Source organism: Rhodamnia argentea, chromosome 3 (genome assembly GCF_020921035.1).
Source record: "Rhodamnia argentea isolate NSW1041297 chromosome 3, ASM2092103v1, whole genome shotgun sequence".
In the NCBI taxonomy this organism is placed as follows: domain Eukaryota; kingdom Viridiplantae; phylum Streptophyta; class Magnoliopsida; order Myrtales; family Myrtaceae; genus Rhodamnia; species Rhodamnia argentea.
The window spans coordinates 7,583,176-7,600,408 of record NC_063152.1 but is presented as its reverse complement, the minus strand read 5'-3'; the positions used below and the strand labels follow the sequence as shown (position 1 = coordinate 7,600,408).

The 17,233-nt window shown below is 39.3% G+C and overlaps 1 protein-coding gene and 1 pseudogene across 1 annotated transcript; both read right to left on the bottom strand.

The window, feature by feature from the left end:
- Positions 1-3,451: 3,451 nt before the first annotated feature.
- LOC125314017 lies at positions 3,452-10,623 on the bottom strand (annotated as a pseudogene).
- A 3,283-nt stretch (positions 10,624-13,906) lies between these two features.
- Positions 13,907-16,461, bottom strand: LOC115732807 (putative F-box/LRR-repeat protein At5g54820). Its single transcript, XM_048275473.1, has 3 exons — positions 15,727-16,461; positions 14,772-14,954; positions 13,907-14,254 (listed from the first exon to the last, which is right to left on the bottom strand). The coding sequence occupies exons 1-3, from the start codon at positions 16,459-16,461 to the stop codon at positions 13,907-13,909; spliced, it is 1,266 nt and encodes a 421-aa protein (XP_048131430.1).
- Positions 16,462-17,233: the final 772 nt, after the last annotated feature.

Sequence of the window (17,233 nt, the reverse complement as noted above, 5' to 3'; positions counted from 1 at the left end):
CCACTCCAGGGAAAAAATGGGGACCCCTTCAGCGGATAAAAGAGTCGACAGGATGATCAATCACATGGTGTAGGTTCCCGATGATATCATCTTAATGCTCTGTGCTATCCTTGAGTGGATAGGTTCTTTAATTAAGGAGGAATAAGAATTTCACTTATGCTTCTTATCTTCTCTTGTGTGAACATCTCCAACCGTTCCACGAAACAGGTCGAGTGCAAAATGTTATGAGGAACTCCTTTCCAATGAATTCGAGGCGCTCGTTTGACCACCTCAAAGCAAGTATAAGCTTCCGCTTCAGGGAATTTGACTAAGAAAAAGCTACTCAAATAAAGGGCGTGACGTATCGTGTTTCGCTTTCTCAGCCAGGGATAACATAATTTCCAGGTGAAGGAGGGCATCCTTCAAGTACGTAAACAAAGTACCGGATAAATTGAATGACAGCCAATGATGCATCACAACCCTCAATTTGCTTCCGTGGAGAGTTTTTCCACAAATGAGGAGAGTCTGATAAGACCATTGAAGGAATGTTTTTAAATGGTTTACATAATTCACACGTAAAATACACATTGCTAATAAAAAGTGAGGATAGTTAAAGCTTGACCCGCGTTTCCTAAAGTTTAAATTATAGAAAGTTCGCAGCTCCCATACAAAATCTTCTGATGATTGTAGCAAGAAGACTGAATCTTGTTTCATAAAACTAGGGTTAGGAGAGAGTGAACATACATGGAGGCAAACTGTCAAATACTAGCAGAACAAGGAACACGAGTGCATAGAAGGACAATGCTAAATCACAATTAGCAAATTAGCGTTGCATGACTAGCAAACATTAGCAAATACAGGATTATGTCCCAATTACACAATTTAACTCCAAGTGCAAGAAGGGTACAACAGTTGATAGCTTCTCAAACTTCCGGGAATGTTACAATCAGGAGTTCGACACTCGGACACATAGATTCAGTCAAAGAAGCAACTCAGCATACACTACAGCACAGCAACTCTATTCTTGATTCCTGAGGACCCGCAAGTGAGGCATACAAACATCTGGAGGAAAAAGAAATTAATACTACGATTATTAAGAATATGCCAGGCCAATGGCAGAATCGGTAAACCGTTCATGCCATCTGATTTAACACGTCTCCATTGTAGCATAGTTGGCTGTTGATACCATCATTGACACAATCTCAATTTTGATCAGTAGCTTCTTACGGGAATTTTTCACACCCAAGACGACGAAAAGTGCTCCAATTCAAACAATTCGATGCCCATTGCTAAATTCTTAATCTTAGATGCATCTTCCCAACTCCTAATGCTCACCAATAAAGTCCCTCTTATACCCCAAATATTCAACTCGAGTACTTCAAGCTAAATTAAGCTTCTATCTTGTGATCCTGGTCCCGTCCATGGTTTTAAACACTTTTCAAGAAAGGAAAAATAATGCTGAAAATTATAACTTCATAAGATCATAGCCTTATACTTTAAGCAATCTACATTGGCATCAAGCCATTTTGGTAGAAAATGAACCCCCGAAGTTTGATGCTCAAAGAATATTGATACCCTATTCCTCAATCAAGACAGGGGAGAGCTAGCCAAAAGGTCAGTGGACAGAAACATCTTTCTGCACAGCCAAAAGATCTATAATTATTACTTTTAGACAGCCACTTCTCTTCCCCTAAGACCGAGCGTGAAACAAAGGTTATAATTATCATCAAATATGCCAGCGTAATAAAACAAGGAAAGCACGATGAACATGGAGGATTATTTGCACGTGTTCTATAATTGCTCCAATGAAAGGTTAAAGGTAGAGGATGCCTGAAAAAGTTACAAATGCTTAAGAGCAATAAGGAGTACAATGAAGAAAGCAAGCGGGTGGATTTATGTAGCTAGCAAATAACAATTCTGAGAAGCAAAAAGCAAGAACTTTACCTCAGCTGACCCCATTCAACTAAATAAGATCGAGAACACCCAAATGGAACCTGAGAAGAGACACAATACCAAATCCTAACAGAAGTCATCCTTAATTGAATCCCAAGAGCGATCTGTCATTCCTAAATTACACTTCCTTCATCATTTTTTGTTTCATATGACATTACATTATTCACCTAAGCAAATATTCTGATGAATGGTTATTCTCACATGGAGTTACTTTTAGTTGACATCATGAAGGTTGCACCTTTTACCTGCTTTAGTGGATATCGATCAAAGAAACAACCATGTCTAGGGCCAGTTGCAACTCATTGTAGCAACCCGTCCCAGTCAATATGGAGCTGTAACTACATCACCTTTCTACAAATTTATAACTCTGGCATATATGATGACTGTTCTTGCTGCTCCAAAAGAAAACAGAACCAGATGCGGTGCTAGTCACATACCAAAGAAAGTGAGGAAACAAGCGAAATCAATTTCTCCACAAAGTTATAAATAGATGCCCTTTAAAAGTACACTAAGAATTGCGCCAAATGAATACACAGGAATGTGTTTTCAACCAGATAAATCGAGTCTTGAAATTCTTCAACCACGTAGAATGAGAGAGAGATCTGCAGGTCATAGTGTGACAGAAGATCAGATCTAAGAACAAAAAATTCCGAAAATTCACTACTTTATCTTCATATTAAATGAAGAATGTTACAGCTCAGTAACACTCTCTTTATCCATCATGACAAGGTCCAGCATTTCAATAACTACTCGTAACTAAATTTCTATTAAGTTCCTGCACTTACATTTTGTTCCCATATTTGGATCATTACAAAAGGAACTTCATATCCTCTTTCGAGAAGGCTAGACAGCACCATTTCGATGAAATAAAGTCTGCTACAAGTAGCAAGATCTCACTTTTAGTGCATGTCCAATATCTCCTAACTGTCGCAAATTACAAAACAATATTTTATGGAGCTATAAACTAGCGTAAACTAAGTTTAGATCCCCATAACCAATAACGATATTGTCGAGGTAATATGTTAGCAGTTAACACATTTATGCATCTAAATCCAGTTTTAGGGAAGAAGTTCTGTGATCTAGTTTCTTAGTTATTTATGCTCATGGGAATATATATATTCTTTTCTGCTTAATCCCCCCAAATACTATCTTGAGCCGATGTTTCTGTCAATCAGACTGTTATACCAATTACTGAAGAGGTTAAAAAAGGGTACTACAAACAGGAAGAATTTATCAGGGATAATTTCAATTCCTTTATGCAGGGAAAAAAGGTCTCAAGAGATCAAGAAAAATTAGCTTCCTAGCCAGACATACGAAGCCAGAAAAAGAAATGCTGAAATCGATAATATGAGGTTTGCTTACACACCCCTATGAAGAATGCTATAGCTCATTTTTAAACCACAGCAGAAATCCCTAAGCTCTTTCTGGAACCATCTATTTACAAAATTAACCAATACACTCCGTGGAACTGTCAATAGGAAGGAAAATATGGAAAAACTTAGAAGCAATTGAAGGAGACTCGGGAATACAACAATCTATGCTTTGACCTATAACAATTATCTAAACACCAAATAAAAGAAAACAACAGTAAGAGGGCAAACAATAGGAAACGGGACTGCTATTTAAAAAATGTAGATGACGAGGGTTCTTATTCCTTGTTACCGAATCTTCTAGCAATTATAGGACGTACATCATCAGCCCCAACCAGAGTCTCTAAAAAGGGAAGGAGTGATACTAATGCACAATCTGATGCATCATCAAACCAACTCCTAATAGGAATTCCATTATTCACTTGCAACCGGAATACCTGAAATAATCAAAGTGGAGCAACCCCCAAAAGTAAGAATTCTATGTAAGGAAAAAGATATTCAATGATTCTTCACAACACTTCCTTGCAAATATAGCATGTATCATTTGCAAGCACTTGCACAAAACAATTTGAATTTACACTTTCCACCCTCTTCTCTAGATTTAAACCACTTGTGCACACCCTCAGCAAATAACAAATTGGATTCCTGAATCGACACCTTTTCAATTGATCTGGACGACAAATCATAACCGAGTTTCTTAACTTCTTATAGTTCAAATATTCAGACAGATATGACCCATAGAACCACTTTATTTGTATTGCGGTCGAACTTCAATTTTCAGGGTGAAAACCAGAAGCTTTTAAACTAGAGAGTGCAGAAGGTAATCCACTTGAAAGTACATGGTAAAGCACAACTCACACCACAAAAAAGATGAGCACTCAAGGTAAGCACGACAAGGAAAATGAAAGTGGAAGTCAGCAAGAGGCAAACAAGTAACCGAATAGGAAGTGGACAGGAGAGTACCTGTGGAAAATAATCAATAATAGCAACTTTAGCCAAGTCAAAACCTAAGATGGTCAAATCTTTCGTGTAAGTCCCATCACAAAAAGTGCATGATTCACGATAAACTCGACGTGATATTAACTTCTGGTATGGATCCAGTATGTCAAGCAGTTGCTCTGCATAGATGCTTGGGCTGGCTGCAAAGATTATGACATTGAACATGTCCACAATTCTCTCTCCAAGAAGGTTTGCAGATAAGGCCTCCTTTTTTGACATACACAGTGTGCTCTTTCATATTGAAAAAGACAGTGAAGGCAAAATCCGCATCATCACAATGCTCCCATGTCGACTGGACAAGTGTCTCTGCAACAACTGCAACCGAGTGCAATGGCACTTCATAATCAGATATTCTCCATGTATCTGTCTCAAGGGCTAAGTAAATAAAAGAATCTAATTAAGGCAATCAATTTCACCGGCAGATGCACTTCAAAGCATCTTCTCGATATATTAAAAATGGAACAGACAGAGACAGAGATAATATCCATGGCCAAGTATGAAGGACATAGAATTATTGGAAAACACCAGCTTTTATGCATGTAAATTACACACAAGAACCCAACCACGAGTATTTCTGTCAATTCTACAGACCTTCTTGTTTTTTTGGCTAATTCTATCAAACAGACCCAAAATTTGCTAAAAAAGGGTTGAGACCTAGTCAGCAAACTTGTCTACTAGGTGCGCTTTCATCTTCTAGCTGTCCTTTTCTTTTTTGGGTGCAATCAGGTCATCTACCTCACTTGACAAAAGTCCTTTTCTCGCTGGCTGTTACTCACACTGAACACTGTCAAATGGCTGACTTTTTAGAAAATTGTCATTTATGTGAATGCACTTCCACACGCACACGCACACGCACATGAGACACATACAGAGGGAGACGTAGAGAGGAGGGTTGTAGTTGCCACGTGGAGAGGAGGGTTGTAGGTGCCCATGTTCACATGGGCAAGTGTAGGTGACGGTGTGCAACCTTGACAATCATCGCCAACCTTGGCCAGACATTTATCAGGGTCCTGCCACACACTGATTGTGGCATGCCGCTGTAATGTTCCCTTGCAAGCACTGTGAGCTGCCAGACACTCGCTAGTGACTACTCTCTCTCTCTCTCTCTCGGAGGATATGGCTACACTCGTACCTCCTTTGTAATCGGATATTGATGTCAGTAATCATTAGTGGCAATAGACGTGACTGCTCAAAAAAGACAGGATAAAATCGTGGAACTCTTATACATTAGCCGACATAACCCCTTATCTGAATGGGATCTTTAGTGCTCGTCTGAATGTGAATAATTTAGAGGATAACTTATACTTTGTGTGAGAAAGTCCAACCCAAAAGCTTAAGCTGATAGGTGAAGGGAGACCATATGAATATAAAGAGCATATAGGACAACACTTTGTATTCTTGAACTTCTTTCCCAGAGTACAATGGAAACCGAAAGTGAAGTAGGGGCAAGCATCCTTAAGTGTCTGAGAAAAGAAGGTTTATCTGTTTATGTTCAAGGGGAAAAATCCAAAATCTTTCACTAAAGAACAGGCATTATTCACATTCACAGATGCCGGTCGTTAGAGTTCAGAAACTTCTCTTACCACACATAAAACAGGTACATTCGCAACAATAAACAACAAGACACCTACAAGCTCATGTTTACCTATTAAACTTCTATGATCCTTTTATTACACCTAAAAATTGTGCTCAACTTGCAAGAATGCCCAAGTTTCAAGCAAAATTGTGCTTATCACTCAAAATTGTATAACATGTCCGGCTCTCTTCTTCTAGAATAGACAGCTAACATAAGCATATTTACAATAAGCATTTCTCCCGATGGGAAAGATCATATATAAGACTCCATCAAGGGCTTTCATAAGACGATGAAACTAAAAAGAAATATTGATACATGACTAGGAAAGGTGATGATTAGTAGAGGCAAGGCTGTCCCGGATAAATACTGCATTCTTTTAGAAGTAGCATTTAACTAGCTAGTCGGTTCAGAAATTGACATTAAAAGTGTCAGAACCTTAGCGGGTGTCCTAGTACCTCCACAAGACATTGACTTTGGAATCTGATGCTTTTCTTTACAAAGGAGAAATTGGAACAACAAACTTTACCTTTTAAGGGATAAGAAATAAAGAGGAGAGGAGAGCATGCACGATCAAAAGTTTCTCCCTAGGCTATGAAATTGTACTCGACCGATCTTTCAGTCGGTCTACCTATCATACGCACAGATAATTATAATCGTTATTTATTGCAACCACAGAGAGAGAGAGAGAGAGAGAGAGAGAGAGAGAGAGAGAGAGAGAGAGAGTCAAACCATAAAATAAGCTTCTTACCATCAAGATCAAGCACCAATGTCACAGACCTCCTTTTCTGAATTTCCTTGTTCGATGATGTGGGCTGAAACTCGACATTTCATCGGAAAAGTCAGGTAATGTTCTGATGAACAATTGCGGATGGAAGCACTACGCTTCGTCCAAATCAGAATGGCATACTGATTTAGAGTTGTAGCATCTCATCCGATCAATTGACATATAGAAGCTGGATCCATCTAGATCAACCGTTCCTTCTTCATGTCACTTGGTATCTTCCATTGCACTAGTAATAAGTGTACTCCCTAGAAGTTGTACCATCATGTATTTGTCGGAAACATCAAACAACGTACTTGACTCATCACCCTAGTACCCAAGCGTTAAATCGGTGGCATCCTCATCATCCGTTGTAACATCATTAGGACGTCAACACGCTATAAACATGTCAGAGAAATAGAAATCTGATATACTGCAACTTTGGTAGTCACATGTCCCCTTGTTTTCAAAGCTTTCATCCGCCTCCGACAATGCTTCAACAAAATCACAAGTGCTCCCTACCAAATCTACCAAGGCATTAGAATTAAACTCCTCAAAAACAAACTAATAACTCCATGAAGGCATGCGCACCAGGAAAATAAAATAGCCTCAACTCAACAAGCGGAATAAGTAGTTCCTCGTTAAACAAGTAATGTTCGTACACGAAAAGTATTGAATTGACCGCATGATCCGACAAGTAAAGGATAACGAAACATGCTTCCATTTAAGTAAAAATTCTAAGGATTGAGACATGGGGTAAGATTCGTGGTGTACAGATGCATTAATGAAAAGAAACACCCCGTGGGGGATCAAATACACTATCGGGTAAATTATGGCATCCTTGGCAGCAAAGGATGCTTACCCCAATGCCGTATCCAACAAGAAAAATTGGTGCTTGAAAGAAAGGTAGGGGAAAAACAGGACATTAGTAGCATAATTTAGATAAACAACAGTTATATGATCTCTCCAACAAGAATTGGATCTCTCCCTTATTGCGGTTGCAGCAAAGTAACAAAAGGATGTAAACAGATGACAAGACGAGAGAGCGCAAAAGGGACTATCTAGCAGCAGGAACATCTTTAATGGATACGAGTCCAAACAGTACCAATGGAGACACTTTCTATGCTAGGTGGTTCACCAGGCTCCAAAATGGGAGAAAAAATAGTCTCCAAATTAGTTGGATTGGAATGGGCATGCTCCCGCAATTAGCAAACTCCAACTGTTACGATAGCACGGGATACATGACAGTAATGACTATTTCAGAGCATAGTGAAGAAGCAAACCGGATTCTGCAGATTGGACATACATTCAGAAATTACCGACAAGTTTGCCCCCACTGAAGATAAAATTTATGGAATTCAATTAAAAAAAAAACAAAAGACTGCTTTAAAAAAAATTTAACTTTCTTTATTGGTGAGCCAACTTCCTTGGTTAAATATCTGAATGTTTCAACTTTTGATGATACAGTCCAATTCTCATCCTTTTCAATTTCACTTAACACTCGATAATATGTCATGTTGTTTGCGCCCACCTAGCTAATGATTCTAGTCCTCCCAGTGTTTTCACACGCCAACATATATTTAATCACAAATTAGTGTAAAAATAGATCAATCACCCAGGTAATCAAAAGGAAAAGCTAGCCCTATAGATTCATTTCAGACAAATAATTCACGAGAGAACGAAAGTCAGAAAGCGAATGCATAACCAAGTTAATATGTAGCTAAAAACAATAAGAGAAAAATGTCAAGCCCTCACTGATGCTCTCCCACACCTCCCAAGTACTTAGATTTGTCAGATCTATCCTAATTGTCTGTAGCATCCTCCTGCCCATATAATAGTGTTAGTTATTGATGACGAAGCATGCAGGTTTGAAAGACAGTAAATTCATTCACACTTTTGGTAAAACTACTTATCAAGTCTTTGGCAAGTTGAAAGGCAGACTACACCACAATATGCAAATAAAATTAGAAATAAGATAAAATTTTAAATAGTTTCGCACATCAGAAAAGCAAACGGAGTGGTGAAATCCAATGAGTAAAATGCCATTCTTCCTGAAGAAGATGAATCAGCTAGAAATGACAGCTGCTTCTCTGCTTCACCCTTATCCTCATCGAGTTGTTCAGGTTTGGCAATGGCTCCACTGCAGTCCCTCTCTTAAGTGGCCACTTTTCTGGCTGAAATAGTAGGGGCAGAATACAGAATGGTCAATGGAGAGAAGCTGAGGATGCAATGATTACAAAATTTGCCGCCTGTATGAAAACGCATTGGTTGCACCTCATTGCATCCAGTGTAACTAATGCAAGATGTGACATTTCCAATTATGTTCATGTTAACTACATTCAGTACGAGGAAAGTTCAAAACTTCATCCTATACAATAATCAACAACTCGTGGGAAACTGAATTCTCCATCAAATTGTTACAACATGGGAAATCCATTGCGGTGAAGCTGTTTTATTTTTCATCAATGCTATTAGACACAATCAAGTCCATGAAACAAATATGAAATGGCTTCCCCTAGATTGCATTATGACTGGGGAAGGAAATTGAATGAACGGAATGCAGTTATGAAAAAGGTTATTAGCGATTCACTTGATATTGTGCAATTAATTTACATCTGTTATGCAATACCAATCTATTATATCACATGGTATGATTTCATTGGATGAAATTCACAATCACGATCCACGATCCGCAGACTTAATTTTTAGATTCATGACTCATTTTCCAAGTGACAACTAAGGGTGACCCTAAGTGGTAATCATGTCACATCAAAATTTTGGCTACCTACTAAACAGTTGCCACAATTGATAGACAAATATTGCTCTGGGTCCAAAGTTCAAACCGCAAAACACAAAATCATGCATGTAGTCTATCTAACTATACAATAGTGCCAACTTGATTAAAAACCTGAACTATCATGACCTGCTTATATTTAGTTCAGTAAGTTCTCCAATAACAAATCATACATGAATTTTGTTTCCATGGTTTTTACAAATTACAATATGATCACACCATATAAATATAACATCTCATGTAAACTAGGGATTTTGTAAGCTTACGGCTGGTTTCTCTTCAAACTTATTTGACATTGATGAAGAAATGCATATTGTGCATAAGCCGTGTTGGTCATAAGCTATGATGTTTCCCTGAACTCACATGGCATGATAAGGCTACTGAGAGTTAAAGAAGTGCCTCGTTTGTCTCAAGAGATTGTCCACTTCTGCAAATTCCGAAGACAAACAAGACAAAGGAAAGCCCATGTAATTTTTAACTCTAGAATAGACAGGTAGCTTTGGATTTTTTATGTTCCAATGGATTTTTGGGTCAACAAAAAGTACTAAAATGAATGAATCATGGGATGAGTTTTGGCAGATGCGTACCATGGCCCGGGTGTAGTCAGATGAATCAAAATTTATTGATAGCTCCTCCAAATTAGGAGAGCTTGCTAGCAGCTTTGCTATACCAGGAAAATCCCATTTCTCCACTCGTGCATGCAGAGTCAGACACTTGCAATTGGGCAAAGAAAATGGCACCACCTTCAACCTCTGCCGCAAGTGAGAGAACCCAAGCATATTGAAGAGGCAACGTATAAGAATAAGATTATTTACTCTTCTTTACAAGTACAGTTACAAAAACCCAGTAAGTTTATGCTTGAGAACTATCTTGTTTCCCACCACAATGGTAAATTGAGTGATGCCAAAGCTTTCGAGTGTTGAAGTAACAGAGTTTACATATTCATTCTATTTTAATTAAGAATTTACAATTACCTTTTGGAATCACAATTATGCACTACTGAGCGGGATACAGACTGACCCAACACCAGCTGCTTTTTCTTTGGTCTTTTGGTAGTTATTCTGAAGGCACGATGTACATTTGCACCACTAGACATAAGGCAGAGTAGCAAACGATGGGAACCAGATTCCAGTGTGATAAAATTTAGTATGAACTTCCTCAACTCCAGGAAGAGGGACCATGAACTATCCATAAATATGAACCCAAGTTGGCCGAAAGAAACATTTGCTAACCCGAAGGCACCAATTACCAATCAAAAGCTAGTCGCGTTCTGCAGCTTCTGAAGCAGTCCCTCAACCAGGCTGCAGTATCCTGGTAAGACTCAAAAGAATATGGAACAGAACAATCAATTCGGCTTCAGAAATCCTCACGTCTCATAAAAAAGCTCAACTCAGCCTCAACCAAGGAAGAGGCTTTAATTACCAGCTGCCTCATCATACCAAAAGACCCTCTCAGACGCAGCGACAGCAAAAGAGGACTCAAAATCTCCCATGGGAAACCCTCATCAAGTGCATACCAAAAGCAGCAATCGACCACAATTTCCCTCAAACCTCTCGTACAAGGCTTAACGTTTTGCTTCAAACCGCGGCATTCCTCCAACCTAAGCTACTCAAGAGGCTGTCCACGAACGGGGGGCCCTTCTAGGGAAAGGAGACGGCGAAGGTCTGGGGTGGCGATCCACCACCGCCTCGACAAGACGTAGGATCGGACGACGAGGAAGGAGAAGATGTGGTGGACCACCGCGTCGGGCAAGGTGTTGATGCGATCGTGAAATATGGCAGGTAAAATTATCAAAACAATCGCGACCGTATTGTAATGGTATCAATTCAATATTAAATTTTTTTTTTATCAATTCTTTTCTAATTATTTTATATTTGTATCAATTCAATATATTTAACGGATCGGAACTGACGTAGCAATTTTTTATTTTGATATATTTCAAATTTTTAGTTATTTTTAATAATTTTTTTAATCTCCTTCTGGCCGATCCAAACCTTAAAAAAGAAAAAGACAAAAAAATATTATTAAGAAATAAGTCAAAATTCATTTTATTTCTATATCGATTTCTATAGCTCCCGATTTGATTCCAAAGTTATGATCCGCTTCCGCTTTATCGCCGATACCACAACACGTGTGACATTCGGATTGATTCAAAATGTCTAAGAGAGTCCGTGATTGAAGGGTTTTATGGTATGCCGCTCGAATTTTTTGGCTCCGAATATGCTTTTATTGCGTTTGATCGGCGGATTTGCCCTCACAGGCTATAGACTAGATGGAACATCATCGTCAAGATGGCGTGATATCATAGTGTGTGCTACAGTTTGTAAAAGCAGCCTTTTAAGAATGGCATAGTTGGTTAAGTAGGACCGACACCGACACGACACGACACGTCGACCGTCATTTCTCAAAAAATACAGAATTTCGTTGCGTTGGGACACATTGCATATTAAATATGTATTTTCATATATATAAGTTTCTTCTTCTTCTATTAGGGATTCACAATTAGTTTTTTTTTTCTTTGCTGCCTTTATATATTAAATTTTAGGGTGGCTGGATCTATGACTTAATTATGCATATTTTTAATAAATTTATATTTTGACCCATAATTTATTAAAAATACTTAAAATTGACTCCGTACGCATCACAATGGCATGTCGGAATGGTGGACTCACGTATCATTGGTGTGTCTAGAACACCGATCACTTGTCGGTCGTGTCGGAGAGTGGGAGAGTGTCGGGAGAGTGTCGAAGAATGTTGGACATAACATAGAGGTTTTGGAGAGGGTCGGTGTTTTGTAGGTACTTTGTGCGGAATTCTCCACTCTTGAAAAGGCTAGCCATATGCAACGTAAAATCCAAGAATATTGTGTTGTTTCCGGATCTGCATACTGTTCCATATATGCTTTGGCATTCATCCTCACGCCATCTACATTCGGGCTTCTACCATGAAGCTGCTGAAATATAATCAAGTCTCCCGATCCCATTTATGTTTCACACACGTTTGCGTTTAACAATATGAATGGGTTGGCATGTAAAAGAGTAGAGATGCTCAGTAGCTGCATGAAAATAAGGATCTGATCCTTGATTCATTCGACAAGCTTGTTTGTTCTATGTTTTTTTTTTCCTACTGAATGTCGCAACTATGTTATTGCAACTGTTAATTAGCTCTGGCAAGGCTCCTGTCAACGTGTGATTTTGGTCAAAGTCTTACTAGGATTTTCAAGACCTATGCTACCTTAATGAAAAGCAATTTTGGTGCAGAGGAAAAGAGCTTTATTGTGGGGGCAAATCATCTCAGAAGGACTGAAATTGTTGGTTTTCAATTTGACTTGGTGAAATCAAAACCGTTGCTTGCATTGGCCAAATTTCTTTTTCAAGAAGGTAGTTGGATTGGAGAAGATGATAATTGACGCCGAATTAAGGACGTTGCGTCGAGGAGTACCTGTCGACCCTCATGATCTTTGGGATTATATCGAGGTGATTCACTCGCGAAACGCTAAAGCTATAGATTACAGTTTCAATGGACTCCCTTATAACACACCCCTAAATTGCATGGCAAAGGTAATCTCGAGTCGGGAATAAAATTGCTTGTCTCTTTCTGTGCCACTTTTGACGGTGTTGGATAACCAGGTATGTTGACACCATAAGTTGGAGTCAAGAAATACTTCGACGTGGCTTCATTTCGAGTTTTCGCGCTTGGGATTTCGTTTGGATCAAGCTTATCTGAGTTTCATGGGCAATTGTTCCTTTTGAACAGGTTTACAAGCACTTGGTAAAATCCTTAGTTTCCATTCCCTTTTGAGTTTTGTCTAGTTTAATGATGCAGACTGCTTAACGGAACTGCACAACGGGACCAATGTGTTTGTTCAATGGTTTGATTGTCCTAAGAAAGTCGTGGGATGGCTATGAATTGCGACAGATCACATGCTTCTTATTGCTCCAACGTCTATGGCTTCTGAAAAAGCTGAGGCTATCTATAACCATTGTTGAAAGAGAGGCATTGTAAGAAGCGGCAAAAAGAGGAAACAACGTAAGGTCACCAATGTACTTCACTGCGTTTTATTTCCAAGCTGTTTTGATAATGAGGATGACATTGTTTTGCCAAGACATCAATCAAGTATCTGGCAGTCTGTTTCCATGATTTGGATCTTCATGCCAGCAATTGAAAATCCTTCACTGCAGCGAAGTAAGACATTTTGCAGCAGCATAACGAATTGCACTACTAAAGCACTTTTTTCTTTGTCGAACATGTAAATCACCATGTCACCAGAACAGCGCAAGCAACTTGTAGACTCATAGTCAAAGAGTACGTTTCAAAAAGAATCCTATCAATATCATTTACATGTGGCTTCTATGGTCTTATTCACTGAGCATCTTTGAAAGACAAAGAATACCTTTCAAAACGAGGACTGCAGAACCAACATCAAACGCTTCAGATTCTGCCTCGCTGCTGCTTCCAATAACTCCTCCTTTTTTCTACTTGCCTTTCTGCTCGTCATGCTGAACGCCTTGTAAAATCAGTTCAGCATTCGTTGAAGCTCTTGGGAGGCATAGGAGTTGCTGGTAGAACTCAAGCAATTTGCCAGGATTAACAAGCTTTTCCCTCGATTCATGCCGTCGTTTAGCTTTTAGGACCCACTTCTCCAATGCGAATGCATCACCCAGCAAATACTTCACCAAGTAAAGCACCCATTTTAGCTCTAGACAGTCGGTGTCTAACCCAACAATCTCAACCCTCTTTAGCTGTTGAGCCAGACCGACACACAACTTCTGACAGCAATAATCCTCTTCATCACCGTTTCCAATCACTGAATCACACTTGACCTGCAAATGGATAGCAAAACTAAGTTCTTAGTATGAAACTTGATGAGCTTAGACATTTTAAACAGCAACAACAGGACATCAACCACCCTGTGGTGATAAATCGCATGTACCTAATTCACCAGCTAAGATGTCAGCTGAAAATAAATACAACAGAGATCAACTTTCCCTCTTAACTCTCCCCTCAATTAAAGTCTTTAAACTGTTCCCAAAGCTATCCGTAAAAGCCCATTTATGTATAGAGGTAACATTTGTTAATCAACCATTCATCATGGACATGGAAAGCATAATGTATGATGTTTTACTGAACGCGTATGGCATAATAAAGCTACTCAGAGTTAAAAAGCGCCTCATTTGTCTCAAAAAATTATCCACTTTTTCAATATTTTAAGATAAAGAAGACAAGGAAAGGGCCACGTATTTTTTTTTAATCTAGAACAGACAAGTTTCTAATTGATTACTGGATTTACAAAATATGCGAGAATCAATGAATCATGGAAGGAGTTTTGCAGATATATACCGTGGCCCAAGTGTAGTCAACATAATCAGCATTTATCGATAGCTCCTCCAAATTAGGCGAGATTGCCAGCAGGATCGCTATACCAGGAAAATCCCGATAATGCATTCGCGCATTCAGAGTTAGGGACTTGCAATTTGGCAACAAAAACGGCACATCTTCCACGTCTTCCGCAATTGATAGAACCTAATCACATGAAGAGGCCACATTTAAGAATAAGATAATATACTCCTCTTTCCAATTACAGTTACAAAGACCCAGCAAGCATATGCTCTGAGAACTATTTCCGTTCCCACCTCAATGACAAATTGGTTGATGCTAAAGCTTTCAAGTGTCGAAATAACATAGTTACATATTCATTCTAGTGAACAGCTTGTACTTCAGTATTTAGATTAAATGGGAAACAACTACTTTCCATTCATTCAATTTCGGTTTTTTTTTTCTGTGATCTTTTCATATTGTGATTATGCACAACTGACCAGGATATGGACTGACCATACACCAGCTCCATTTTCTATGGTCTTTTGGTAGTTATTACGAAGGCAGTGTACATTTGCTCTAGTAGACATCAGGCAGAGTAGCAAATACTATGTCTGATTTTCTTCTTTATCAGCAATTCCAGTGACCTCTCACAAAGATACGACATGCTTGCAATTCCAACGACCTCTCACACAAGCCGACGGACTAAACAAAATGAGCAAACAACCAGCAGATGCTTCCCGTGAAATTTTTCTCTCTTTTTTTTTTAGTGGAACATCAGATTTTAGTCTTACCAAAATTTCAATGGATTGCTGAACCTCTAACGGCCATATCAGGCTAAGATGCGTATGAGTCCTATTACACAAAGAAAAACGCCACATCCAGCAAAAATTCTACTAAAGCTCTATAAGATGACAACGTCTCTTTGAAACTAACAACCAACAAACAACGGGACGAATATGTCGCATGCAAATCGCACCTGGAGACACCAGCTCCCTATCACCAATTTGGTGACGTGACACAGCCTGTGGAGAAGCTTCTTGACTAGATTGCCATCGGTCCGATTGATTGTAGGACTAGTCATGTAGAAATCCAGCTCGGCCTGAACTAAAGACTTTAGTTCATCCACTGCGAACTCCTTCGTAGAGGAACCGCCCAACAGGCGCAAGTTTAGAACGTGGGGAGCCAAAATACTCGGGATTGGAGGTTTATCGCATTCAAACATGTGAGAATCTATAAGGATCTCTCTAAAACCTCTGGTTAGAACCACGACGGACGAGAAGTCTCGACAGCTTTTCAATTCCAGAAATTGAAGAACAGGGCAGCCCCTCGGAAGACTCGCCAGCGCATCGTTCTTGAGCTCCCCAAATTGAATGGACAATCTCTCCAGAGAAGGCAAATCAACAGAATTCAATGCAGAAAAATCGGCTCTACGGACGGACAATCGCAAATCCACTAACGTGCTGGAGCGGAACAAACAACCGGGTAAACGATACATACTATAACGCCGGAGGAAAAACGATACGGAAAGCTCTTCCACCCCGTGGCGCACTGAATATTCGAGCCATCTACCGAGAACCGACTCAATCAACGGGACCCAAGGTGCGTGGAGGATGAATTTTCTCACCCGAGGTGCGGTGCAGAGTACCCCGTCCACGAAATCCACAAAATTGGAATACCGCCGGCTGCTGCCCTGACGTAGAAAGAAATCCATGGACGGGTTGAAGGTCCAAGCGGAATGCCACCGCTTGGACAAAACGCTGGTCTTGACGGCATCAATCGTGCTCATGAAAGACAGGATGTGACCAATTAGGGGATCGGGTAATCCGCCGATGTAGTCGGGGTTCAAGATTTCATCTTGATGGAGATGAAGTTCCCGGCCATGTTCTTGATACAGTTGGGAGACGAAGGGAGAGGAGAGAATTTGCAGAGCGAGAGAGAGAGCGAGACAGAGAGGGGAGACGATGGAATGGCGGAGCGAGAATCGTAGAACACAGAATACTCCCGTTGAAGTAAAGATTAATTGCTGATTTGAATTTTCAAATTCTAATTTCTTCAAACAATTTCAATTTTTTGAATATAATCAACGAAGTATAAGCATTAGCTGCATAGAGCTTCAACGGCCAAACTCTTCAAGACCCACGGGTGTTGACACCCGATTTTTAATCAATCTTTTTTTCGATTTATTTTTGAAAATTCATAAAAAATTCACAAAAAATTAGAAAATTGTAAAATCAACTTTGGTAGCCTTGGCCAAGCTCAAGGAACCATTTTTGATCAAAAAATAATTTTTCATATTTTTCGCATTTTTTGATATTTTTCAGAAAATAAGAAAATACCCCAAAAATCAAGAAAAATACTATTCGAGGTCACAAAAATACAGAAAAATAGTCAGTATTTTTCTTTTAATTTCCTTTTCATTTTGACCTCTTAAAATTTGAAAATTCCATTTCGGATTTGTGTGTTCCTTCACAAATGCACCCTCG

Bases quoted from the DNA above. Each gene is read 5' to 3' on its own strand.
- LOC115732807 (XM_048275473.1), bottom strand. From the start codon at position 16,461: ATGGATTTCTTTCTACGTCAGGGCAGCAGCCGGCGGTATTCCAATTTT. The intron at 14,955-15,726 runs GTGCGATTTGCA...TCATGTGATTAG, and splicing joins TAGGGAGCTGGTGTCTCCAG to GTTCTATCAATTGCGGAAGA. The intron at 14,255-14,771 runs GTATATATCTGC...ATCCATTTGCAG, and splicing joins TTGACTACACTTGGGCCACG to GTCAAGTGTGATTCAGTGAT.